At 39.8% G+C, this 26,197-nt stretch overlaps 1 protein-coding gene and 1 non-coding gene across 2 annotated transcripts in view; one reads left to right on the top strand and one right to left on the bottom strand.

Moving 5' to 3' along the window:
- The first annotated feature begins 383 nt into the window (after positions 1–383).
- Tcerg1 (transcription elongation regulator 1) overlaps positions 384–26,197 on the top strand; it is a 51,357-nt gene continuing 25,543 nt past the window's right edge. Inside the window, 13 exon segments of the mRNA XM_021226636.2 lie at positions 384–478; positions 6,078–6,210; positions 6,212–6,304; positions 7,692–7,844; positions 8,648–9,071; positions 13,311–13,553; positions 17,794–17,856; positions 18,905–19,105; positions 19,594–19,706; positions 20,723–20,811; positions 24,206–24,366; positions 25,917–25,973; positions 26,116–26,182. Coding sequence (XP_021082295.1) covers positions 420–478; positions 6,078–6,210; positions 6,212–6,304; positions 7,692–7,844; positions 8,648–9,071; positions 13,311–13,553; positions 17,794–17,856; positions 18,905–19,105; positions 19,594–19,706; positions 20,723–20,811; positions 24,206–24,366; positions 25,917–25,973; positions 26,116–26,182 — 1,856 coding nt within the window. The 5' untranslated portion in view covers positions 384–419.
- On the bottom strand, positions 21,554–21,621 carry LOC121139050. The gene has a single exon (XR_005875905.1). It is a non-coding gene; the product is annotated as a small nucleolar RNA SNORD104 (small nucleolar RNA).

The following is a 26,197-nucleotide window of genomic DNA, read 5'->3' as shown; positions in this document are numbered from 1 at the left end:
TTTCGATTGGTTCACATAACGCACAAGACCTCGGCCTGAGCTATTAGTGGCCAATATGGCTGCACATCTGGCTCCCGCAAACCGCGCAGCGACGTGGCTGCGTTAGGCTGGGCAGAACTTGGGAGGACCTAGTTTTTCTTTCCGCAAGAGGGCGCTACGCGCTCCTCCTTGCCAATGTCTCATTTCCCATGAAGCCTACGAGCGACCAATCAACTGATAGTCTGAAGACCGCTTTCAAAGTCGGCGGGCCCTCTGTCCAATAGTAAAACAAATGCGGCCCCTAAAGTCAAGATTGATGGTGAGATCCCCCAATCACTTCAGGGATCACGGATAGTCCCGCCTCCCGTGTGGGGGATTGACGATTCCTCCGGCCAATCGGGGACGCCGGGTCGGCGGGTGGATGAACGCGACTGTCTGTAATGGCGGAGCGTGGCGGGGACGGAGGGGAAGGCGAGCGATTCAACCCGGGGGAGCTGAGGTAAAGGGCGCCGCCTTCCCTCACATCTCGGCGCGCCGGCGGCTCCGGGGCCCAGGCTGGCCGCGGAGGCCGGCGGGGACGGCGGGGAGGGCAGGAGTGTCGACGGTCCGGGGCGGACCGCGTGGGGCTGGCGGAAGGGGGAAGGGAAGGCGGCTTGAATGAGAGCCGGGCCGGGGCCGGGCTGCGGCCTCCTGCGCGCGGCGGGGCGCACCCGCGGCCTTGGCGGGCCCGCAGCCCTGGTCGGCGCGCCTCAGCCTCCGGCCGTGCTCCCGGCCTGCCTGGCGGGCCCGGCCGGCCGCTCGCTCCCCTCCGCCGCCCCGCCGCCCGGCCTCGTGTCGCCCGGCCTCCCCCGCCACCTCCCTCACCCTCCCTGGCTTCCCTCCGGCCCTCGCTCGCCATTCCGTTTCTTTCGTGGGGGGGTTCGCAGCCCTGACCGTTTGCCGGGCCGCGCAGGCTGCGGTGTGAAAGGCTCCGCGGCCCGGGTCCCTAGCCGGGGGTTCGGGCCGAGTCGCGGGCTCCCTGGGCAGGCCAGAGGCGGTGCCCGGCCGCTCCCTCCTCGTCCGCACAGTGCTCGAGGGGACCTCTCGGAGCGGCTGGGACGGGCAGAGGTTGGGGCGGCCACTCCGGGAAGTGGCTTGATGTGTCCCGGTCCCTCGCCTACTGCCTCTCTCTGGGCCTCCCCACTCAGTCTCCCCGCCGAGGCAGTGACCTCTCCGGGAACCTCCTCGTTCCCCGGTGCCTTTGCGGTCTGTGATTAAACTTTGGTCCGAGTGACCGGGAGATGCCGTCTCTTTGTGGGTGGCTTCTGAAGAGAAAGAGAGGTGACTTACGTTTTGTGTATGTACATACTTATTATTTTTATCCCGTAAGGGAAAATACCATTTCAGACACTCAGTTCCCATTCTGAATTGTGCCATTTTCAACGTTTAAAGAAGGAAAACAGCAGGGTTGATTTTTAAGACTCGTGTTTTCAAGAGTAAAGGATGAATTTTCCCAAGGAAATGGAGATAAGTCTTGCTTAGAAGAAAATAATGGCTTTCGGGTTCAGAATGTCACACACAAAAATTCCCCGTTTGGCAGGAGCAAGGTTTTGTCTTATTTCTGAGGTCAGTCTCGAGCCTTTTCGCCCCCGTACGTGTGTAATGAATGGTGCAATTTCAGGGTCTTCCAGTATTAGTGATAGAAAGTTTATTTTTGATTCTGGTCTCAGGCGGTCACTTTAGATAGTCTCGGGGTCTTAGTGGAGTGTTCTGGAGAGTGCCTTCAACGCCACAGAGAGTAGCCATGTAGACTTGTCACTGATAGTCTATACTCTAGACGTTATTGCAAAACAGACTCTAATAAGGCTTTAATTCGGTGGCCTGCTGCAAATGTTTGGTTCCTTAGCTTCGTAGCTTAGAAGTTGCTTGTGAAGCTATGTGTGGTGGCAAACACTTGTCAATCCTGCATTCAGGAAGCTGAGGCAGGACGGTGGTAGATTTCAGGCCAGCCTCCATTACATGTGACTCTGTCTCCTTGCTTTGCAGAACATATTGTAGAGGCTTTAGCATTGCTCTCGATTTACAATAAACTGGCTGCTTTGATGGCAGAAACTGGGTTTGTTTTTTGTGTGCATCCCATATATGTTTCATAATGTGTAATGTTTCATAAAGTCTGAGAAACACAATGCTTAGTATAAACCGATATTGAGATAGGGCCACGTTATTATTCTACAGTCTGACAATTACTGGCCTAGGTGTTGGCAATAAAGAAAACAGTCCTTTGTTCCCAAAGATCTTCCATTTTAGTTGCCTTTGGTCTAAATTTGAAAGGAAACTAACCCCATCAAATGAGGCTCAGCCTACAGATGTGAAGCCTTGTGGAGCTAGTTAGCTGGGTTGGGACTAAAACCTGCCTCCCACCCGATCGATCCATTGTTTCCATAATTTATTTACCTTCTGTATGTAAGTAGGTAGCATCTTTAGTTTCTTGCCCATTCAACTAAAGCATTTTCTCTGAGGCTTTTGCTTATCTGGGTAGATTACTCTTGGAAAAATGTATTTGTATTTCTAGGATGTTCTTTTGAAAAAAATTAAAGACAATTTTTCTTCATGCATGTAGACTTTTCTCAAAATATTGGAGTGGTAGGATCTCAGTTCACCTGCAGTCACTGTGAAATGCAGAGATCTTCTGGTTGAGGGCCCTGAAAGTAACTTTCAGACTGATTGCGTGTAGATTTCTTACCCTAGGGCCTTTTGTTGGCTCAGGGCTTGGTTTACTGCTCATAAATACTTAGGGCAAGGTACTTCAAACCTGGATTTCTTTGCTGGTAAAAACAGGAATGAATTATTTTAAACTAGCTGCCTTAACAAGCTGTTTTTCTGTTGTAGAAATGGCATTAAACTCATCTTGGGTTGCTGTAAGAATTAGGAAGTGTTCAGGGTTCATAATCATTATTAAACAATAAGGCATAGTATCAATATACTAAAAGCTGTACACTGATGGGTAAAGTAAGTGATTGAGTGCTTCATAGTGTTTGTTGTACTTGAAAACTCCCACCGGGTAAAAGCCCAGAAGAGGGGCTGTGAGATCCTAGAGGTGGGGAAGAGGTTGAGGTGACATTGGAACTGAATCTGAATCTGAGCAGTAGACAGTCATAAAGATGTGGGAAGAACTTGCCAAGCAGTGGGAACTCTGTGTAAACACAGGCTTCAGCATAGTGAAGTTGATATATTTGAAAATCAGAAATACGGGAGTCTGGAAATGTCCACGACAGCCAGATAATAGCGGCCTGATAATAGCTGGGTAATAACACCTGACATTAATAATATTAACGACAGCAATAACATTAATATTAATAATATTAGTAGCATGGGACACTGTTGTTAATGTAGTAACAGTACTTAGTAGCAAATACTTTACAAGCATTTCTGTTAGTTGCTGTTCCAGGTGCTTTATCTGTTTGTTTAGTCCTCCTCACTGCGGGTTTTGGCATCAGAAAATAGTAGCTGTAGGTTATTGCAGCAGGAAATTTTTAAAACAAAATCTGGAAAATTACCTAAGTGCATATGTATACATACGTGTGTGTGTGTGTGTGTGTGTGTGTGTGTGTGTGTGTGTAGGTAAAGGTCTATGAGGCCTTGGAAATAATTGAAAGTGATAATACAATTTAGTGTATATTGGTTATTACCTTAAGTCGTTTGATAGGGATCATGTTGTTGAACAGAACTGTGAAGTGGCTTTTATTTGAAGTCTACAATCATTTACATGGTAGGAAGTTCAGACTTGGAAATTATGTAACTGGCCTAATGAAGAACAGAGCAGATAGGTTTAATGGTATGCTTGACTAAGTCAGAAGGACATATGCATTCCAAAGAAAGAAGTACTATACATTTTTTGAAAAAAAAACATGGGAAAAGGATATCTTAACATTAAGGTACTTTTTTTTGTTGTTATTGTTTTGTTTTTTTATTTTTTGAGACGAGAGTGTCCTCACAGAGAGACCTGTAGTTTGTTTGTTTGTGACAAGGTTTCTCTATTAGGTCTGGCTGTCTGTCCTGAAACTGGCTCTGTAGATCAGCCTGGCCTTGAACTTAGAAAGATACTCCTGCCTCTGCCTCCCAAATGCGGGGATTAAAAGCATGCATTGCTATGCTGGGTCTGCCTCTCGGTGAGCTGCCATGTGGGTGCTGGGAATTGAACCCAAGTCCTCTCAGAGCAGCCAGTGCTCTTAACTGCTGAGCTATCTCTCCAACATAAGTATTTAATGGGCCCTACTATGTCTAGACCTGACAGTGTGGTGTGGATCCTGAATGGGCTTGCAGAACACTGTCCCCCCCCCCCACACACACAGGGTTTCTCTTGTTTTGGAGGCTGTCCTGGAACCCATCCGCCTGCCTCTGCCTCCCGAGTACTGGGATTAAAGGCGTGTACCACCAACACCCATCGAGGACACTGCTTTTTAATTCTTGCTTTACCACTGTGTGCCCTAATTCCTTACCTGTAAAATGGGATTAACAATGGTATTCACCTCATACTCTCACAAAATTGTTCCTAAATAACAGTATTCATTTTCAGAAAGAGCACAGTGTACTCTCTGGCACTTAATCAGTAGTTTTTAGGTTTTTTTTTAATCACTTGAGCAAAGGCAAACAATTTTATTTATTTTGAGGCAGTGTTTCCCTATGTTGTGTAGCCCTGGCTATCCTGGATCTTATCTGTAGACCAACTTGGCCTTCAACTCAGAGATCCCTCTGCCTCCTCCTCCCAAGCTGGGATTAAAAGTGGGTGCCACGTTGCCCAACTAATACTATTATTTATGACATTAGTTATTTACTCAGATGCCATGGAAATAATACACTAAGATATTGGCCAGGGCTTGTGGGGGAGGGCGCAGTGAAGAGAAGTGCACGATGTTTGAAATGTCTTAGGCTATTTCTACTCTTTTTTTAATTAAAAAATTGTTTTTACATAATACTTTTTGTGTGCCTTTGTGTATATATGAAAGTCAGGACAACTTGCAGGAATTATTTCTTCTATCATATGGATTCCAGGATCAAACTCCAGTCATCAGGCTTGGCAGCAAGCACCTTTACCTGCTGAGCCGTCTCTCCAACCCTTCATCCTCTTCAAAACGTTGACAGTGCTCACCCTTAATCCTAGCACTCAGGAGGCAGAGGCAGAGATGAATTTGAGTGAGTTCCAGGACAGCCAGGACTATGCCGAGAGACCATGTTTCAAATAAAACAAACAAAAACAAGTATTTCAAACTTTTGAAAATTACAGAAATGAAAACGGGACACTTAATTTTTAACCTCTTTTTTACTTGCGCAGGCGCGTGTGCTCACTTTAACTGTGAACTACTTTGGTTGAGATAGTTGGATCATTTCCCCCTAAATACATTTATGCCTGTTTTCTGTGACTACAGAAGTAGCCTAGGTAGCAACTTGTGTAGTTGATCATTCACTGATCGATCCTGGTATGTGAAGTCTAGTCCAGAGATGGTGTTGGCTTGTGTTTTTTTTTTTTCAGCTTTTTTTTTAAACTTTGTCTATATAGTACTGATATTTCTGAGCAACACCTGAAATGTTCTTTTTTAAAAGTGTGTGCGCGCGCGTGTGTGTGTATACCACCATGCAGATGTGAAGGTCAGAGGGTAACTTGGGTGACAGGTTCTCTCCTTCTACCTTATGGATCTGGGGGAGCAAACTTAGGTCACCAAGCTTGGCGGTGCCTTACCTGTTGTGTCTTTTCACTGCCCAGGAACATTATATATTCATCATTAGATTGAGTTGTATGCTCTTGGTTGGACTATGTGGGGTATCCCTCTTAGTCATATCCTTAGACAGCAATAATTATGTTATTCTGGTATTGCTTCATTTTCTGATTTGTGTGTGTTTTTTATTCTACCTGGTGGTTATATGTACTATTGTGAGAAGATATTTTGAAATCATCTAACTATTCTCCCTCATCTTCATTCACATCTTATTTTTACCATGTGATTGCAAAATAATGGCTTTCCAACTCTTGTTCCACTTGAGCCCTTTAAACATTGCTGTAATTCAGTGTTGAGTAGCTACTTTTATGATTTTGAGAACCTATTCACTGTTCTTCCACACAGGATGGCTCAGCAGCAGGCCTTGAGGTTCCGAGGCCCAGCTCCCCCACCCAATGCAGTGATGCGAGGCCCGCCACCTCTCATGAGACCTCCTCCTCCTTTCGGCATGATGAGAGGCCCTCCTCCTCCACCCAGGCCCCCCCTTCGGACGGCCTCCCTTTGATCCTAATATGCCACCAATGCCTCCCCCGGGGGGAATACCTCCACCCATGGGCCCACCACACCTCCAGGTAAAGAATGTAGAGGTTACCATTTCCTGGTTCGCATCAGTATCATTTTTATGTATAGGATTTATTTTTGTTGAAAGATTTTCCTTTGTTTTATGTGTATGAGTTTTGCCTGTATGTATGTATGTATGTGTACTGCACGTGTGCCACCTAAAGGCTTTATTTCATTTTTAAAAATGTTTTATGTTTAAAAGTGTGTGTGTGTGTGTGTGTGTGTGTGTGTGTGTGTGTGAGAGAGTGTGATACTCACACGGGGGCCAGAAGAGGCAGGACATCAGATCCCTTCTGATGCTGCAGTTAACAAGTAGTTGTGACCCACTGGACATGGATACTAGGAACTACACTTGAGTTCCCTGGAAGAGGTACAAACATTCTTAACTACTAGATCAGTTCCTGGTTTTTTTTTTTTTTTTTTTTTTTTTTTTAAGGGAAGTTCTCACTCCCTCAGGCTGGTCTTGAATTTACTGCGATCCTCCTGCTTTAGCTCTTAAATGCAAAGATTGTAGTTGTAAGATACCTCATCCAGCAAAAATTCAAGTTTTAAAAACTTTGAACTTATTGGAAATGACACCCAAGGAGACATGCATATGTTGCTGTTTTCCTTAAGTTATTAATATGGGAATCAGAACAGGGATTTAGGTGATGGTAGAAGACTGCTAACACACCGGGCCTTAGTGAGTGGTTTGTATTTATCCTTAATAACTTGGTGAATTGCTTTCTGTAACTCGTCTTCCACTAGAAGGTAGAGATGGGCTCATCAACTTCCAGTGCCAACACCAGACCAGATCAGAATAAATGAGTGGTTAATTGTTTTCTGTATTTGTGAAGCTCACTGACATTTAAAATGAATTTTATTACTACTGCATGAAAAATAGGATGGGAAAATACCTTTTTAGCTACACTTTTGCCTGAAGTAAAACATAATGAGGGGTTATTGCTGTATGATTTTTGTAAAACCATGTTTAGTGTTAGCTACTGTGGATGAGTTTAGGTCATTAACAAGCTTAGTATTTAACATAGGGGCTTGGAATTAGCTCAGGAATAGAACACTTGTCTAGCATAGAGAAGGCCTGGGTTTGACCCCTAATACCACAAAAACATCCCCAGAAAATTTGAAAAAAAAAAAAAAAGATGCAATGAAATATAAAGAACATAAACTTTACCGTAATAGTATAGCCTAGAATTAGTTCCTATCAGTATTTTGACATTTTGTTACTAATAATTTTTATTATATATTAACCATTTTGCTCATGCAGTGGCTGGGTATATTTGAACAGACAATTGTTTGCTTTTATAGTTCTTTGCTTTCATGTAGAGGTATAATTTAGTAATGACCTGAAGGAAATATGGTAGTTTTTAAGTGACCATTCTTGTTCTTGTGCATTCACAGAGACCACCATTCATGCCTCCACCCATGGGAGCTATGCCTCCTCCTCCGGGTATGATGTTCCCACCAGGAATGCCTCCTGGGACTGCTCCTGGTGCTCCAGCACTGCCTCCCACTGAGGAGATATGGGTAGAAAATAAAACTCCAGATGGGAAGGTAAGTTACACAACATATTCAATGTGTTATTTCCATGGTGGCAAAGTAGTGAAAATTTGATAGATGAGATTGTGGTGCCTCTGCACTAAGAATGAGCCTCAAGCAGGGGCTAGGGTATGACTCCAGAAGAGCTGGCTGATTAATTAGATTTTGCTGCAGTTACAAGATTGCATGCATGGAGGCTTGTTTTAAATGATGTGTCACAGATTCTCAAGACTATCTCTAGGCTTGGGAATCATTACAGGGACTACAGTGAAAGGATACAAAACTACAAGAGAAGGTGTGTGAGATAAAATATGAAGGAAAGTTAGACCTAAGCTTCCCAGAGTCCTCTTAGGGATTGAGACTGTGTATGCTTAATTTTCTTCAGAGTACAATGGTGACCACACATGGAAAGTTTTTCTAGCAGCAAGTTCACGTGAACCCGGAGGTTTTCTGTGGGTTTTCATTAGACATTGGTCATATGTATCATCAGTCTAGCATATAATAGAATTCAGACTCCCAGGAGGGAGACAGACTTTTAGCATGAGCTGCATCATTTGCGTACACAGTTTAGGCAAAGTGTACACATAATTCTTATTAGGAAGGGGGAGGCCAATTTTGTCACCAAGGCTTTCTTATAATTGTAGTCTCAGGTCTTTGCAAAATACTATATTAACTTTCCTTTTCTGTTGTATAGCATGGATTCAGAATATATGAATATTTTGTAACCTTTAAGGCTATTTTAAAATATTTTAAGACAAAATAGAGTAACATTTTTAACATCAGAATATGTGATGATCACTTTTTCTCTTCCTTTGTAGGTTTATTATTATAATGCCCGGACACGTGAATCTGCATGGACCAAGCCAGATGGAGTAAAGGTTATCCAGCAATCAGAACTCACACCTATGCTTGCAGCCCAAGCGCAGGTTCAGGCCCAGGCCCAGGCTCAAGCGCAGGCTCAGGCCCAGGCCCAGGCCCAGGCTCAGGCCCAGGCCCAGGCCCAGGCCCAGGCCCAGGCCCAGGCTCAGGCTCAAGCCCAGGCACAGGCCCAGGCACAAGCTCAAGCTCAAGCGCAGGCCCAGGCCCAGGCCCAGGCCCAAGTGCAAGCACAAGCAGTAGGCGCTCCGACCCCTACAACCAGCAGCCCAGCACCTGCAGTGTCTACTTCAACACCATCATCTACCCCATCTTCTACCACAGCTACCACAACAACTGCTACTTCAGTTGCACAGACAGTATCAAGTGAGTGCTGGCCTAGTGTGTGCTTGTATTTAGGGGTATGAAAATCAGATACTGTATTCTTAAAAAGGTAATTTCTGGCATTACCCTTGATGTTACTTAAAATATGTTTTGACATTAAAATTTTTGTGTTAGAGAGAATTAGGCATTTGTGTGAGTAGAAATTATTTGCCCAAGTGCAGTTCATGATGTTAAGCTATTTTGTTGAATCTTATTTTACAGAGTTTCCTAGTTGAGGCTTGAACAAAGGTTAACAAATGAGGACTGATGTATTTGAGAGGATTGGTAGGAAAGTTTTGAGGCAGGACAATTTACATTGGCCAACAGACTGAGTAAGAGCAAGACTGGGGGTGGACAGTTTTAGAAACCAGGCAAATGCTCTGGCATGCTCCTTAGATGGCAGGTCTGGGTGATGCTGAAGTCAGAAGACTTTGTTAGGAGTCTTTCTGTAACCTCTTTTAGAGATGATGGGTTCTGGAAATAAGTTATACATAAATGTAGTGGGGATTGGCTTAGAAACAGTAAGAAAGAAAGAATGTTCAAGTATATAGTTATGTCCCAAGACTTAGAATTAAAAAAGTAAAAATGAGAATGTGTACATATCAGATGTCAGGGCTGGAGAGGTTTTTTGCAGACTGAGCCCAGAACTATTGAAGTGATCTCGATATGGTCATTGTTGACGCATTGCATTGACTGGGTCTCTTCATGGGGTGCTTGGTATTATTGTATTATTGTCTGGGCAGTGGAGAAGAAAAAGGAACCACACTTTGTGCTTGGTAGCTTTAGAAACTTGGGAATCAGTAGTGTAAAAAATACTGAAATATGTAATCATAATGGATTCAAATTTGAATTTAGCTTATTGCTTGAAGAAGTAAGGTTTATGTATAAGTGTATGTGTCTCCCCCCCTGCCCAGCTCTCTCTGGTGATTGAACCCAGGGCCTTACACATACCAGGCAAGCACTCTACTGCTTAGCTGTGAATCCAGCCTGGAGACAGTTTTTAGAGACCATTCAGTATTTAGAAAAAATTAGGAGAAATATATGAAACAGAAAAACATAGTTGTTTTACAAGTGCAAGATGTAAACGGAAGGAAAGTTGTGATGATTAACTGCATTGTGATCTTTAGCTTGTGGTTTTTATATTTGAGTGTCCACGGCAGAACCTGCTGTGGTCTATGGAGCATGGTGGTGGTAATGGGAGCAGGGTGTTAAAGGCAAGGTAGCATTGTGGAGGTCCCTGCTGCTTTGTCTCTGGCTCTGGAAGGATGGTGCTTTGTTTGCTCTAAGGGACATGGTTATATAGGTATTTCATTTACCCTGTGTGCTCTGTTTCTGTGAGTGCCCCTGCCCTTGCTGCTGGGGCGTCCTGAAAGGACCTTTATTCTAAAGTAAGATAACCAAGCCATGCTCTCTTCACTGCTTTGAGTACCAGTTTTTATGTGGTGCGTCTGAGTACTCTAGTGCTGTGGTTCTAGCATCTATTTTCCACCTTGTGCACACGGTCGCTTGTCTGTTAGAGCTCCACGTGGGTGACATGTCAGACACAGCTTAGCAGCGATTTTAGCATGTGGGATGCATAGGAACTCACTCATTGTCTTGACATTACCCTCCCAGGTTCCCCTTTGACTCTGTGGTTGCCTTTGTCCTTTCCCTCAGAGTCATTACCTCTAAGCAAGTTCAGAATACCCTGCTGTGCAAAGTAGGAGTGAGCTGAGGGAATGAATACTTTTTGCCATCTCCTTAATTGGAATCTGTTTTACTTGATCTTTGATGTCCCTGTACACACATTTTCCTGGAGTTGGTGCTTTGGACCATCATTTTAGTAATATGAATACAAGTAATACTTTAACATTTATTTCTGTAAATACAATGTAGATCCGTAAGTATACAGAACTGAACATTTAAACCATTTATTTTACTTGAAGTTGAGCAAAGCTCATTTTTTTTTGCACTTTTATGGAAACTGATCATGAAGTCAACTTCTCAGGGAAATCGGGTCTACAGTTGCTGAATGGTATATCTGTGGGACTGGGCAAATGTTGCATGTACTTTGTATTTTTCACACTGTTATAAATTATATTAATATGATACTGTACCCTAAGGTTAGGTCTATGCTAGACCAACAATTCATTCCTGGGCCCCTGAAGATACTTGTTTGGCCCTGCTGTCTATTTAGCCAAGGTGAGTTCCTCATTAACAAGTATGAAATTACTCACATCTTCCCAGCTTAAGTGAGTTTTTCATTTTTAGAAGCTAGAAGATGGTAATGGACAGATTTTTTTTAAAGAAAATATTTATTTTGTATGCAGTATTCTTGTCTGCATGTCTGTAGACCAGAAGAGGTACCAATTCTCATTACAGATGGTTGCTGGGAATTGTCAGTGCTCTTACCCTCTGAGCCATCTCTCCAGTCCCCAATGGACAGATTTTTTGTTGTCACATGGACAATAAAATTGAATGGTTGTATTCAGCTCTGTGCTTTTATTTAGAATTGAAGTTGCTTAAAGATTGGGAGAGTGCCGGGTGGTGGTGGCACACGCCTTTAATGCCAGCACTTGGGAGGCAGAGGCAGGCTGATCTCTGTGAGTTCGAAGCCGGGCTGGACCGATAACCTCCAAAACAATACAGAGAAACCCTGTCTCGTAAAACCAAAAAAAAAAAAAAAAAAAAAAAAAAAAGATTGGGAGAGCACTGCTATTAATTTGGCAGGTTTATTCTTAGTCTAAAACAGGTAGAATTTGATACTTTCCCTTTTCTTTTTTTTGGTTTTTCGAGACAGGGTTTCTCTGTAGCTTTGGAGGCTGTCCTGGAACTCACTTTGTGGACCAGGCTGGCCTCGAACTCACAGAGATCTGCCTGCCTCTGCCTCCCGAGTGCTGGGATTAAAGGCGTGCACCACCAATGCCCGGCGCGATACTTTCCCTTTCTTAAAAAAAAAAAATCACTGAAGGGGGCTGGAGAGATGTCTTAGAGGTTAAGAGCACTTGACTGCTCTTCCAGAGGTCCTAAGTTCAATTCCTAGTAACCATATGGTGGCCATCTATAATGAGATTTGGTGTCCTCTTCTGGCATTTAGGCATACATGCCAGAACCCTGTATTGTGAATTATCACAGTGGTAAGTTATAAATAAATACTATGTTTTATTGAAAGAGACTTAAAGCCTTAATGTGAGGTATAGATTTCATTTTTTATTCTTTTCTATTTTAAATATGAATTCTAGAGATGAAGTGTTAGATAATTAAAAATGTGTCAGCAGGCCAGGTGTTGGTGGTGCACGCCTTTAATCCCAGCACTCGGGAGGCAGAGGCAGGCAGATCTCTGTGAGTTCCAGGCCAGCCTGGTCTACAGAGCGAGTTCCAGGACAACCACCAAAACAATACAGAGAAACCCTGTCTGGAAAAACAAAACAAACAAATGTGTTAGCAGAACCCAAATTACCTTGAATTCTACATTCACATGATTACACTATACAAAGTACTTAAGATAATTCTTTAAATTTTGAAGTAATTAAAGAAAAACCTGAGCTATTTTTCATTCCATTCACTCATACCCAGACATTGTATATTTTTCCCTCTGTCCTTCCTTGCTCAGACAGTTCCAGTATGTAACTGATTTCGCTTCCTCTCTCCTTCCTGTGTATCTATCTACCCAGTTGATTCCTACATGAACACTTGTTTACATCTATGAAACTATGCAGTGGTGTCTGTTTTCCTACTCCATTTTCTCTGCAGAAGAGCTGCCCTTTCCCTACCCAGCAAAGAACAAACTTGCTGACCCATACTCAAGGCTCGTTGGAGTGCCTCATGTCTTAGGGTTGCGTGCTCACCTAGATCTCTGAACACTTCCTGTTGCTCTCTCTCCCTTTGCCTTTGCTCCTGCTTCTCTCAGCACTTGCTCATTTCCTCTTTGGGCTCCTCTTTCTTTGATGAAAGCTTGACTTTTTGAGGTTTATTGTCTCATCTAAAATTTTCTGTACTCTCCCTTTATCTACTAACGAACTGGGTCTTGACTACATTCCTGTACATTTACCCCATTTTATTTTGTGCTTCAGTTTTGACTTTTTGTTTTTGTTTGAATTTCATTTAGCTGTTTTCAAGCTTCTTGAAGATAGATTTTGTGAAACATTTCTTGCAGTATATGAGATAATGGGCCTTTAAATACTGAATGATTGATTGAGTGATGGGTGAATACAGTAAAAAGGTTCATGAAGGAGTGATGCATATTGTTTTCTCTTTTATCAGCACCCACAACACAAGACCAGACCCCAAGTTCTGCTGTGTCAGTTGCCACGCCTACAGTTAGTGTTTCAACTCCTGCTCCTACAGCCACACCTGTGCAGACTGTACCCCAGCCGCACCCACAGACGCTACCTCCTGCTGTCCCTCATTCAGTCCCTCAGCCAGCAGCAGCAATACCTGCTTTTCCACCAGTGATGGTGCCTCCATTTCGTGTTCCCCTTCCTGGCATGCCAATCCCTCTTCCAGGTAAACAACAGATTACAGTTGGTGTTTTAGCTGTTTTCACATTGTCAGTTTGTTCTCATGTGTCTGTTGCATTTGAAATTTGCCTTGAATCTCACCTGTTTGAAATGTTTTTGAAAGATTCATGGCTAACTGCAATATTTTTTTCCTAAGTTTTGGTAAATGTCCTTTTTTGTTGTTGTTTACATATCTTAAAATTAGAGTCACATTTAAAACTACACTTATTTTGGATGAAATGATTTTTTTGTTTCTAAATATGTTCTAAATGTAATTTTTGAGTCTGAAGTTGATAAATTACAAACTCTAACAGCTAGCTCATTGAATAATGTACATAGTATATTTTATGTATTCAGCCTTAAGTCTTGCAATCATCTTAGGAGATAGGTACACAGACAGATTTAATTACTTGTCCAGTGTCACCAAGCTAAGTGGTAGGGTTAAGTGTTGATCTGGTACCCTCCAGATCCAAGTACCAAGCTCTTAAGAATTATGTTGTACTGGGAAGAAAATATGAGTCACTTAAGGTTGAACAGATTGTTGTAAGACAAATCAGAAGGATTCTTTGCAGCATTTGTCAAGTAATGTGTAACATGCATTTCTTAAAAAGTTGTTATGGCAGAGTTGTATGTTGTTATACAGGAAGACTTGTGGACAGATCTTTCATTAGGGATCATATAATAGTGGTGGGCATTATAACTTGAGTATATTTGCTGTTGATCCATATTTCATTCTTTATGTGTTACAGTAGAAAATATTGATACCGTAGACAAGTTTACAAGGGTATCAATATTTATAGTGAGGATGAAGAGAACCCTGGTTTCTGTCTCACATTTTTCCCGAGGCTACTGCCATTTTATTCTATAGGGTTTCTTGTAAAAAAAAAAAAAGGTGTGCTACAACTACATTTAAAAAGTAAACATTTACAAGTATCAAACGTTTAAGAATATCTTTTATACATTATTGATGTAGTACTAAATAAGTAAGTCCCCTGTATGTGACAGTGACAGAATGCTAGTCATTTATGAGAAAAACAGAAGTTGTTTAGTACTAAGGATTGCTTTTTTTCTTGAGTTAAATTTTAGACAAATGCTGCTGCTTAGTTTCAGCTGGGCTGGCACTCTCACTGTAGATCAGGCTGGCCGAGAACTCACAGAGATCTGCCTGCCTCTGTCTTCTGTGTGCTGGATTAAAGGTGTGCGGTAGCACCCAGCAGCTTCTTACTTTTGTAGGAATGCAACAAATAAGGAATAGTTTGACACTTGTCAAAATCTTTTTGTTTTTAAAAATGTACTGAGAGATAGTGTCTTTCTTTGGAGCCTATCCTAGCCTAGAGTTCACTTATCTACTCTTAAACCCTGAAATGGTGGTCTCCTTTATGGTCAAGGACAGTGGAAGGCCAGTTCTCGGTTTTGAGTGTGAAAGTGCTGAGCTGTTTATTTGTAGGAACAGACTGAGAGGTAGCATGATGATGCTATAAAAATATTTTGAAAGACCATTGTCTTCTGAAAGGATGTTTGCTTTGTTCTAATGTTCTTGGAGTAGAGAAAAGGCAGAGGGTGCATACTAGCAAAACTTTTCTGGAAAGCAGAAGTTTGTCACACTCTTCATTTTCATACTTCACTTTCTAAAAATTTAGAATAGGTAGTGGTGACTACAAAATCAAGATGATACTTGTGAAATTTTGCAATAAAAGACAATAAATGGCAGCTACTAGTGACATTTTATAGCTTAACTGGAGGGAAACGTGTGTGTGTGTGTGTGTGTGTGTGTGTGTGTGTACACGTATACATGTACTAGGAATTGAATTTAGGGATTTATGGATGCTAGGCAAATGCTGTACTTCTGAGCTGTACTCCAGCTGTCCAAGATAGCAAAATTCTTTGGAGGGTGTCTTATAGAAAGTAGTAGTAATATTTATTGATACTAAGGTATTTCTGATTTAATATTCATTTTTTTTCTCATTACCCTTTTCTTAAGTTCTACAAGTTGGTTTAGTGAAAATGACCAAAACACGTAGTTGATCTTCCCTGGATTTTTCTTTATGTACAATTAGATCCTATCTTTTTTAGGTAAACTCTGAGCTAAAGTGAAGTTGGAGGGTTATTTTTTGAGATAGGGTTTCTCTGTGTGTCCCTGGCTGCTCTGGAACTCACTTTGTTGACCAGGCTGTCCTTGAACTCACACAAAGATCCTCTGTTTCCTGAGTGCTGGGATTAAAGGTGTGTACCACTACCATTGCCTGGCCGAATTAGAAGGATTTATCTGTATATTATTCATTTTGCAGCTTCAAATTCTTTGAAATAGCTTTGTCTGGTTGTAATGAGGGTGATTAAGAGATAAACAAGATGAAGGAAAGTAGTGAAAGAATTAGTTGAAATAAAAAGATAAAAAGGTAGAATTTGAGGGTGTTAACAGATAAGGATTAGATGTATCTGTTTCTAAAACTGAAATCTTACCTGCAATTTTAAGAAATTTACTGTCACTGACATCAGAATTATCCAAAATGCTAAGTGGAATTTTCTAATTTCCAGTAGAGCATATTTTGAGGACAGCATAATTTGTAGGAAAATTGGACAAAAGCTTCCCCTTTTAAAAAAAGGTTAGTATTTCAGATATGTGGTTATTTTGTGAGTATTTATAATGTACTTGTAATATCTTCAGGGAAAGCCTTACATTTATCTGTTTAGCTTGAGAAGAAACATCCAATAGTCAGGTAGAAATTCCAGAGTTGGCCCCATTTAATTTTTTTTATCATTGGCAATTTTGTCTGAATATGAAAATAGTTGATTCATTTCAAGTTACATAGTGAAACATTTTTTTGGTGGATAGTTTAGAAGAATAGAATTGGAATAAAGTATATACATATGCTATATATCTTAGAATATATGTTTATGTATTCTAAGGGAAGTGATGGTTTAATAGGTTTGGTGATCCTGTAGATGGCAGTATTTATATTAACTTAAATATATAGCCTGTAACTTCTTTAATGAAGTGAATATTCCTTTGTTTTGTTTCAACATTAGGGAAATAAAGGTATACATACAGTTTTCTTCACTCAGCATGCTCTGATAATTCAAGATTTTATTTTGGTTTAAAGTTAGCAGAAAGTTCAGTGTTACTATTCTTTATGTGAAATGGTAAAAGAAATTAAGGACACTTCAAAATTTGGTGTGTGCGTGCGTGTGTATAGTTTAAATTACTTGAAAACACAAGAGTTTTAATTTTACTTTCTGGATTAGGACTTTTCCCATCCTTCAGTTTATTTTTAATACAGTATTTAAAATTTTTTAGATTTGCAGTACCAAAAACTAAGTTGAGTTTTTTCCAGGTACAAAAAAGTAAAAAATTATTTCCCCCTATGTTTTTCAGACTTTTACTTTTAAAACATTTTAAAGTTGACATTCAATTTTGAATTTCCTCAGTTTTCCAGCTTTTTTCATTTTTTTTTTTTTGCCATCATTCTAATGCATCATGATGAGGCTTCATTCTTCTCAAAACTGTATGTAGTATCTGTTCCTTCATACAAGTGCTACTTTAGCCAGCCTGTGTGGTAGAGGTGTCTGCAGTTACCAGCAGACAATGACTGAGAGCGTTAAAGGGACAAAGTGTAGTGTTGGCCTGCCTCTACGCCATCCCATGTGTGACACTAAGCAGATATTTTGACACTAGTTGAATGCAGCTCTCTCCATCTATGCTTTTGTGTTCACCTTCTCTGCAGTGGGATATTTGAAGCCATTTTATGCCTTATTTTCTTATCCTCCCTCCCCTCTGCCCTGTCTTTTCCTTTCATTTTTGTATAGCTGTGCCCTAATCTTCAGCCCCAGCCTGTAGTTTCAAATGAGCATCAGCATAGTAAAAATACCTTGTCAGCACAGTGTTGTGTGCATTGCCTGTTCCTGGCCTGTGAGCAACTAACTGCAGCTGGGTTTGGTGTCTGGTGGAGTAGGTCCCACATGAGAATTTATTATATATGTATAACAAAGGGGTTAAATTTGTTGAATTTAAACTTTGAGGCTCCTTCAAATATGAAAGCTGGTAGGTAATTGATGTTACAGCTTAGAAATAGAGTCATTGGATTTGGCACCACTTCCCACAAAATGTCGACTACTATTTTATTCCATTCTGGGTCTTTCTCATTGGAATTAGATTCTAAATTGTAGTGGTAAATTATTTCCCTGAATCCCAGTGGTAGCCGACATACAATGGCAGCTTTCCAACCAATGCTTGCTTATCCATTTTACAGGTGTAGCAATGATGCAAATAGTCAGCTGCCCGTATGTAAAGACAGTCGCTACCACCAAGACCGGTAATTTTAAAACCATCTTAGTTTGTTTTGTCTGTAAGTTGGCATGGTAGTGAATGTTGTTGTTTATCCTTTTATTTATTTTATTGCCCTAGTGAGTGGAGCTTAAAATTTTTTTCTTTTTAATGAGCAGTTTAAATACAGTTGTCATATTTGGCCAACACTTAATTTCCCAGTTGCCTGTAGTATTAGCTTCTGTGGTTCACAAAATCAAATGAGGTCAGATCACTTTATATATCTTAATTTATGTAATAAGTGTAAACAACTTCATTCTCATATTCATAACATTTAATTTTGTTTTGATGTGTGTTTTTAAGTTAAATATAAAATGTCATTTCCATGTGTAAAATGATGTGACTATGCTTGCATGCAAGTGATTATGTGCGTGTGATATTTGTATATAGCATTACCTTTGCATTTTAAAGTTACCAAAGTAAGACTCTAGAGCTTAGATTCTAGGATTTTGTTTTCCATTTGGATTCTTATTTCCTTATTTTTAACAATATTTTAAATAATACCAGCTTACTTAGCCTCCCAAAAAAACAAAAATTGTGGCTTGCCTTTAAAAATAGATAGATGTCTCTGCCTTTTTAAGGAAAAGGATGATCTAATAGTCTACATGATTTATCATTTGGAGTGGATAACAGTCATTTTACTTTAAAACTAAGAATTCTTACTCTGATCCTTCTAAGCATTTTAGAAGTAGGAAATTTATGTTGGGAATTACACTCGGTGAATTCTTATTTCTTTAGAATTTGAGAACATAAAGTACATTCTGTTCTTAGTATATCATGTTATTTAGGCATTGTCTTAGAGGGTGCCTAAACTTTTGACTGCTCTTAAGATCGTTCTTGGGCCCAATTTCCACATCCAACTGAATTTAGGCTTTATTGTCAAAAGACCAAACAAATAGTCAATAATATTTAAACACCTTTTATATGCCATTCTTGTTCTGAGTATTTATTAATATTTATTAGAAGAGTTTAGCTTGTGGCTTATTTTATACTATAAATTAATATTTGGATCTAACTTTTTATTATTCTTTTTTTAGGTGTGTTACCAGGAATGGCCCCTCCTATAGTACCCATGATACATCCCCAGGTTGCTATTGCAGCTTCACCTGCTACTTTAGCTGGAGCAACAGCAGTTTCTGAGTGGACTGAATATAAAACGGCAGATGGGAAGACATACTATTACAATAATAGAACACTAGAATCAACATGGGAAAAGCCCCAAGAGCTGAAGGAAAAAGGTATAGTTGTTTTGTGACTCAGGACGTAGTATGAGCTGTAATAAGTAGAATGTTATTTGGAATTATGCTTTGTAAGTTAAAAAGTAATTTTTAAATGTTGGGATATATATTACACATTGTTTTCAGTTATGATGCATTTATAATTATATTGTCCTTATGGAGATTGAAAACACTCATCAACAAAATTTAGGTCTTTGGCATCTAGTATGTGTCAGGTTTATAATGCTCTGTGTTGTGATCTGCTTCTCCTCAGCGTAGTTCTGTATTTTATGGGTGGTTGCTGCCCGTGATAGACATGACCTGAGAATATGTTCTCTTGGAGTCAACAAGTTAAAGAGTTTTCTAATTGTATTAGAGACAGTACCAAGAAGGGCATTTTGTGTTTATGGTTACATTTAGAAGTAGAGCATCTCAACTGCTTACTCTGTGCAAGTTCTTTTAAAAATTACAGAAAACTGTTGAGTGACATCGTCTTAGTTATTTAACAGAAAAATTAGATGAGAAGATTAAAGAGCCAATTAAGGAGGCGTCTGAAGAACCACTGCCAATGGAGACGGAGGAGGAAGATCCTAAGGAAGAACCTCTGAAGGAGATAAAGGAGGTAAAGGCCAAGGCGTGCTGAGTTGGGGGCCAACCTGAGTCGCTTGGTAGTGTCTACACGGAACAGCGTGTATTTGATGTGTATTAAAGTAGTTGTAAAATTGGCCTCTGAAGTTTTGAGATTCTAATACTTTTTCCTTTGAAAGTTTCATTAATTTTTAGTGTAATTTTTGTTTTTAAGATTTTATTTGAGAGAGAGAGAGAGAGAGAGAGAGAGAGAGAGAGAGAGAGAGAGAGAGAGAGAGAGAGAGAGAGAGAGAGAGAGAGAGTGAGTGTGTGTGTGTTTTCATTGCATATATATGTGGGTACCTTTGGAGGCCAGAAAGGGTACCAGATCCCTGGAGCTGTAGTAACAGGCAGTTATGAATTGCTTGATCGGGGAACTGAACTCAGTTCCTTGGGAAGAGCATTACACATTCTTAACAGCTGAGCTATCTCTCCAGCCCCTTTTTTATACTTAACTGAGGTCCATTGAAAGGAAAGGTCTTGAGCCAGAGGCTCAACCCAATTTCCAGCATCTTGACTTACAGACTGGCTCATCTTAAAGTCAGAAGTACAGCTTAACTGTTTGGGGAATGCTGAGTGTATTCATATCCATCTTTACTGTCTGTTTGGTGTGAAATGGTCCCTTTAAAGGAACACTGAGTTTTGGTTTGGGAAGCTTCTTTAATTCTCTAGGATGTCAATAGCCATGTTTTAGTACTACACAATTTTGTAGAAGAAACTATTTTAAAGGAAGAGGTATCCTAATTCTTTCTACTCTAGTTATTTCTGCTGTGAGTACATGGCTAGCATGTCTGTGATATGGGGCCAGGTGCTGTGGCTTGCTTTCACTGATGTGCAAGTTTGCTCTTCATGTAGGGCAGAGATGTAGCACTTCTTAGAAATTCCTACTCAGAATCTCCCCTTGCAGTTCTTACAATAGACTTGGGTGAGTTTGCATTTGAGGTATTTATTTGTAATGATAGTTTACTTTTCTTTTGTCTGTATTATTTATTATATATACTATTCCCTTAGGAGCCCAAAGAAGAAGAGATGACTGAAGAAGAAAAGGCTGCCCAGAAGGCAAAGCCAGTAGCTACTACTCCTATTCCTGGTACTCCATGGTATGTATTTAACTGATGCATTTTATTTATTTTTTTATTATACTTGATTAAATGGCTTCTGTAGGAAGAAAAAAATTGTAAAACTATAGGTTAGATATGTGTTTCTAATACTGTTCAATATTTTGATTCTTGTTTGTTGTAATTGGGGTGTGCAGACCTAAAATTTAATTGCTGCTGCAAGTGTTTTCTGTAATTACCAAACAAATGTCTTCTTCCCTTCTTGGTCCTGTCCTGATACTGCTTATAGTTGTGTATTTGGACCACTGTGAAATCTTGAACCTGCTTTTTATTATTTATGTATACATAGGTTCCTACCATGTGATTATTAAAGAATTCTGTAAAGTTATGCCTTTATCCAATTATGGAGTAATCTCCCTACTCTTTTCTCCTTGGGCTTGGTGTTTCTCTTTCTAATTCTGCCACATTATTGTCTCTTCTTTCTCCTATTCTCACTTATTTAACCCATAATTACTATACATACTAGAGTGACTTGTTTGTTCTTGAAGCTTTGTACTATCACAAGAGTCCTTCCCAACTTTGTCCGGGTCCCTCTTTTCTGTGCCCAATTAGCCATCCAAGTTATGTAGTGACTTTTTTTTAAAGGGGAGTATGGCTTGAGAATGGGGAGGGGCTTATGAGGACTTCCCAGTATGATGTCTTGAGCAGGACAGATCTATAAGGAAGGCGGTGGGTAATGGGTTTAAGCATTCTGGGCCTGTGGTCTCCCCACCACCATCAGTCTGCCCAGGCTACCATTTGCATCTCCCACATCAGCAGTCTAATGCATCCCTTACGTTGGAGGTTCTCAACATGGGAGTTGCAAACCCGTTTGGGGGTTGAATGACTCTTTCACGGGAGTTGCCTAAGACCATCAGAAAACATTACATTACTATTCATAACAGTAGCAAAATTACAGTTATGAAGTAGCAGTGAAAATGATTTTGTGGTTGGAGGACACTTACAACATGAGGAATTAAAGGTTCAAAGCATAAGGGAGGTTGAGAACCACTGCCTTAAGTGGATTGTCACCACAAGCCACCAACAACCATTTATCCTATTCCCAGTCAGTTTCAGCCCTTTGGGTCATTCGGTACATACATATCACCTTTCTGTCCTCTCTGTTGCTAAGGAACATTAAAGACCATCTTAATTCTATCAAGAATATTAGCTTAGAAAGTCTTATTCTGAAGCTTCATGAGCTGTCTGAGGGTTTTTTTTTGGGCACTTTGATCCTTCAAATGGCTTTTATTAATTAATTTATTTGTGTTGCACCAGTCAATTGTAGCATTTCTTTTAAATTTGGTATATCTTTCAGTTCTACCTGATCCCATACCTGTTTCTGGTTCCACGTGGTTGTCTGGTCCACTCTTCTGGTTCTGTTGGCTTAAACTGTAGGGGGCTCTAGTTTGCTGCCATAGTGCTGTTTGAAACTTTTATTTATCTATCAAACATATTTTACAGACAGGAACATCTGACACTCATAAATAGTCAGTGTTGCCTTCCGATGAGATCAGCGTTTCTCCAGCTGACTACTCAACCCAGAAAGATACCCTGCACCTGGGGGACTGAGGGGTGCAGAGAGAACCTGGTGGCAGGTCTGCATTGATACTTTAAATAGGCCCCCCAGCCATTTGTTCCAGGCTTTGAGACAACAGCCTGAGTGCTGCTGAAGCCACTACACCCAGCTGTGTTTTTCTGTATTTCTTTTTATTCTTTTTTGTTTTTTTGAGACTGTTTGTCTGTGTAACCCTGGTCATCCTGGAATTGTACTAGGAATTGCCTGTCCCTGTGCTAGAATTTACTATGGTTTTATACAAACAGCTTAGAATGTCATATTTTTATCTACTCTGTCAGTCATTTTATTGAAATGTTGAAACTTAACATTTAGTATCAGTTTTAATAGTGTTGAGTCTGGGATATAATTGTTTACTGTTTGTCTTTTCTAATGTTTTGTTCCTCTATTCTCTTAATTTCTTTTTTCTTTAGTATTCTAAATTTTAATTTATTGGCTTTTTGAGGATATCTCCTTTGTTATCAGTTGTTACTTCAGGAATTATAGTACTTCTATCTAACACCTCCACACTCTGTTTAAAGTGAATGTACTTTGTACGTAAAAGCCCTACTGCTGGGTACATAGGTCCCTCTAAATCTGTACACCCTGACTTGCGTCTTAGTTATCGTACACATAACTGTTGTGTGCATTAAAATGCCAACAGGCAGGTAGAATTTCAAAGAACTTAGGAAGAAAATGATTTTCTATATTGACCATTTCTGACATTTCCTACATTGCTAAAGAGGCAGGTTTTGTTGAGTTCTCAGCATGAAGAACACTTTTGTCAGACTGGTCTTTTGGCTTGGAACCTCTTAGCCTCTCTTCTGAAAACACTTGCCTCTTTTGTTTCTGCAGGATGTGAAGTTCTGGTTGGTAATTAATTCTTTTTCCAGAACCTTAAAGATCCCTTTTGTGTCTAGGCCAAGTTCTCTTGAGGTTATTTTTGTATGGGTCTTACTGAGTTGACACCTCATACAGCAAATTGAGATTTTTGTCTGTCCATTATATGAGCCTTTGGAAGTATTGTATGTGTATGGATGTTTTGCCTTCATATATGTCTGCACTGTGGATGTGTAGTACTTACTGAGAGAGGCCAGACGAGGGTAATGAATCCACTGAAAAAGGAGTTGCAATGTGAACTGCCATATGTTGCTGGTAATTGAACCAGGTACCTCTGGAGGAGCAGTTAATTGCTGAGCCATCTCTCCAACCCCAGTATCAGTTAATAAATTTCCTGTTTATCGTTTAAATGATTTCTATTTCTATTCTGAAAATTGCTATCATTTCATTAATTTCAGATGTTTTTCTTTATCTCATGAAGCCTAGCTGTTATTATTAAACTTATAAATCCTTTCATACACTTGTGTTTTGTTATTGCTTGAGTTTTCTAATTGTAAAAGCAGGATGAATGGCCTGTCATGGTTTATGCGGTTTTAGTGTAGTCTAATTAGACAATGTTTGTATTTGATATGTAATTTTGGTTTATTAAGAAATACTAAGAATTATTGGGTACTATGGTTTGCTTTTTAAGCTATAGGATTTTTATAGTGTTTTTGTTGCCTTTGAACTTCTAAATAGTTTACAGTTTAGTTTTGTTGTATTTGGTGTGCTGAATTCAGTTCCTAAGCATTTTAAACTCTGACCACAAATTGATTTGCGTTTCTGTAGCTATACTCAGCTCTCTTGTTCTGAAAGCCATATGAAAACCATTATTACTTAGGACCTTTCCTTTTCTTACTACTTGCCTGACCTTTTGCCTGCCGACTAGAGTTAATATTAAAAGGCATACCGTCAAAGTGCATATTGTAACACAGGCAAATGGTATTTTATCTTAATCTTTAGGTGTGTTGTTTGGACTGGTGATGAGCGGGTTTTCTTTTACAACCCCACCACTCGTCTTTCTATGTGGGACCGACCTGATGATTTGATTGGAAGGGCAGACGTTGACAAAATTATTCAAGAGCCCCCTCATAAAAAAGGATTGGAAGATATGAAGAAGCTAAGTAAGTGTTAAATTAGGGATTCATCCTCTGAATTTAACCCTTTTCTACTCTAAAGGTCATTTAGAATATTTAATTTTTAATAATAGACTGCTATTCTGGTTTGATACAATAAGAAATGTGAAAAATGTAAAGAATTTAGATAAGGTTCTATTTTGCAAAACAGTCAATTTTTTTTTTGTTGTTGTTGTTTTGTTTTCGTTTTTTTTCAAGACAGGGATTCTCTGTATTGTTTTGGAGGCTGTCCTGGAACTCCCTCGGTAGATCAGGCTGGCCTCGACCTCACAGAGAACCGCCTGTCTGTAAAACAGTTAACTTTGTTACTAAGGTTTTCAGTTAGTTTGAGATGTTGGGACTGTTGCTGTTGACTTAGTGTTTATTAATGCCACTGAGACACTACTTAGCCTTCACCTCTTTAAGTTACTAGTGATATTTTTGTAGTAATCAAACTATGCAGAATATTTTTATTAAAATTTTATAAAAATATAAAAAATTTATCTTGTGGGATTTGGTGGCATACACCTTTAATCCCAGAATGTGGGAGTCAGAGGTAGGTGGGTCTATGAGACCCAGGCCTGTCTGGTCCACAGCCAAGGCTACACACATACTAAGATCCTGTTATCCCCTCAAAAATCATTTAAACTAAATGATAGCTTCTTTTCCGAATATTGAAATTCTTATCTCTTATTAGAGTTTTTAAAATCTACTTCCTGTTCTGATAGTATTTCAGAATATTGGGTACAAACATTTATGTATAACATTTTGTCTCTCTATGTAACCCTGGCTGTTGTGGTTTTGTTCTGTAGACCAGGCTGGCTCTCCTACCTCTGCCTCCTAAGTTCTGGGATTAAAGACGTGCACCACCACTGCCTGGCTTGTTATATATTTCTTAATGGAAAATCGTCCTTATGTTTATTCAGAATGTTTTGTTTCTTCAGTTTGTTTTTATGGAACTCATATTCATAAATAACATAGAAACATAGTAAATCATTTAATACTTCTAATGTAACAAATCCATGATAAGGTCTTTAAAGTGGTCAAGAACATTACATGGACTATATATATATTTGGCATTTGTGCTCTGAAGTGCTTTGCAGATCAGTGTAACTGCCTATATGGTGTTCCAGTACTATTTTCTCTTCAGCTGTAGCAATATTAATTTAAAGACATGATGGTGATATTTACAATCATAGTAGTGAATGATGCCAAGAAAATATGCAATTTGCTTTTTGTGGGTTTTTTTCAGAATATTTTCTTTATGTTTGAATCAGCTTTATTGGGTAGTATGCATCTACAAAAGGTTCTATGAATTATAAATTGGGATTTTTATTTATTTGTAAAGTTCATTTTTAAGTTGAATCAACATTTTAAAGTTAAGGGCCAGGCAGGAAACATTAAAGTAAATGAATTCTTCACTGTGAAGAGAGGTAAATAAAAGTGTAGAATTTTCATAACTTGGCTTAGTGTTTGATAAAAAGGGTGCTTTTTTTTCTTGAAGCTTGTGAATGTGTGCATACAATTGTTGGTAACAGTGTTTGTAATTTCTTTGCTAGGACACCCGGCTCCAACAATGCTGTCCATCCAAAAGTGGCAGTTCTCAATGAGTGCAAGTGAGTGAAATGAGTGTAAATGGCAGCTTTTTCATGCATTAAAGTGCATGTTCTGATGGTCATTGGCAGAAGAACCAGTGGCTGAAAATTCAGTAGTTGCCTGCTTATGTTTATTCAGTCTTAACTAATTTTTATGTTGCAGTTAAAGAAGAACAAGACTTAATGGAAGAAATGAATGAAGATGAGCCTATCAAAGCAAAAAAACGGAAGTAAGTGATACATGG

The sequence above is a fragment of the Mesocricetus auratus genome, unplaced genomic scaffold (genome assembly GCF_017639785.1).
Source record: "Mesocricetus auratus isolate SY011 unplaced genomic scaffold, BCM_Maur_2.0 Super-Scaffold_6730, whole genome shotgun sequence".
NCBI lineage: Eukaryota > Metazoa > Chordata > Mammalia > Rodentia > Cricetidae > Mesocricetus > Mesocricetus auratus.
This window is presented reverse-complemented; position numbering and strand designations above follow the sequence as displayed.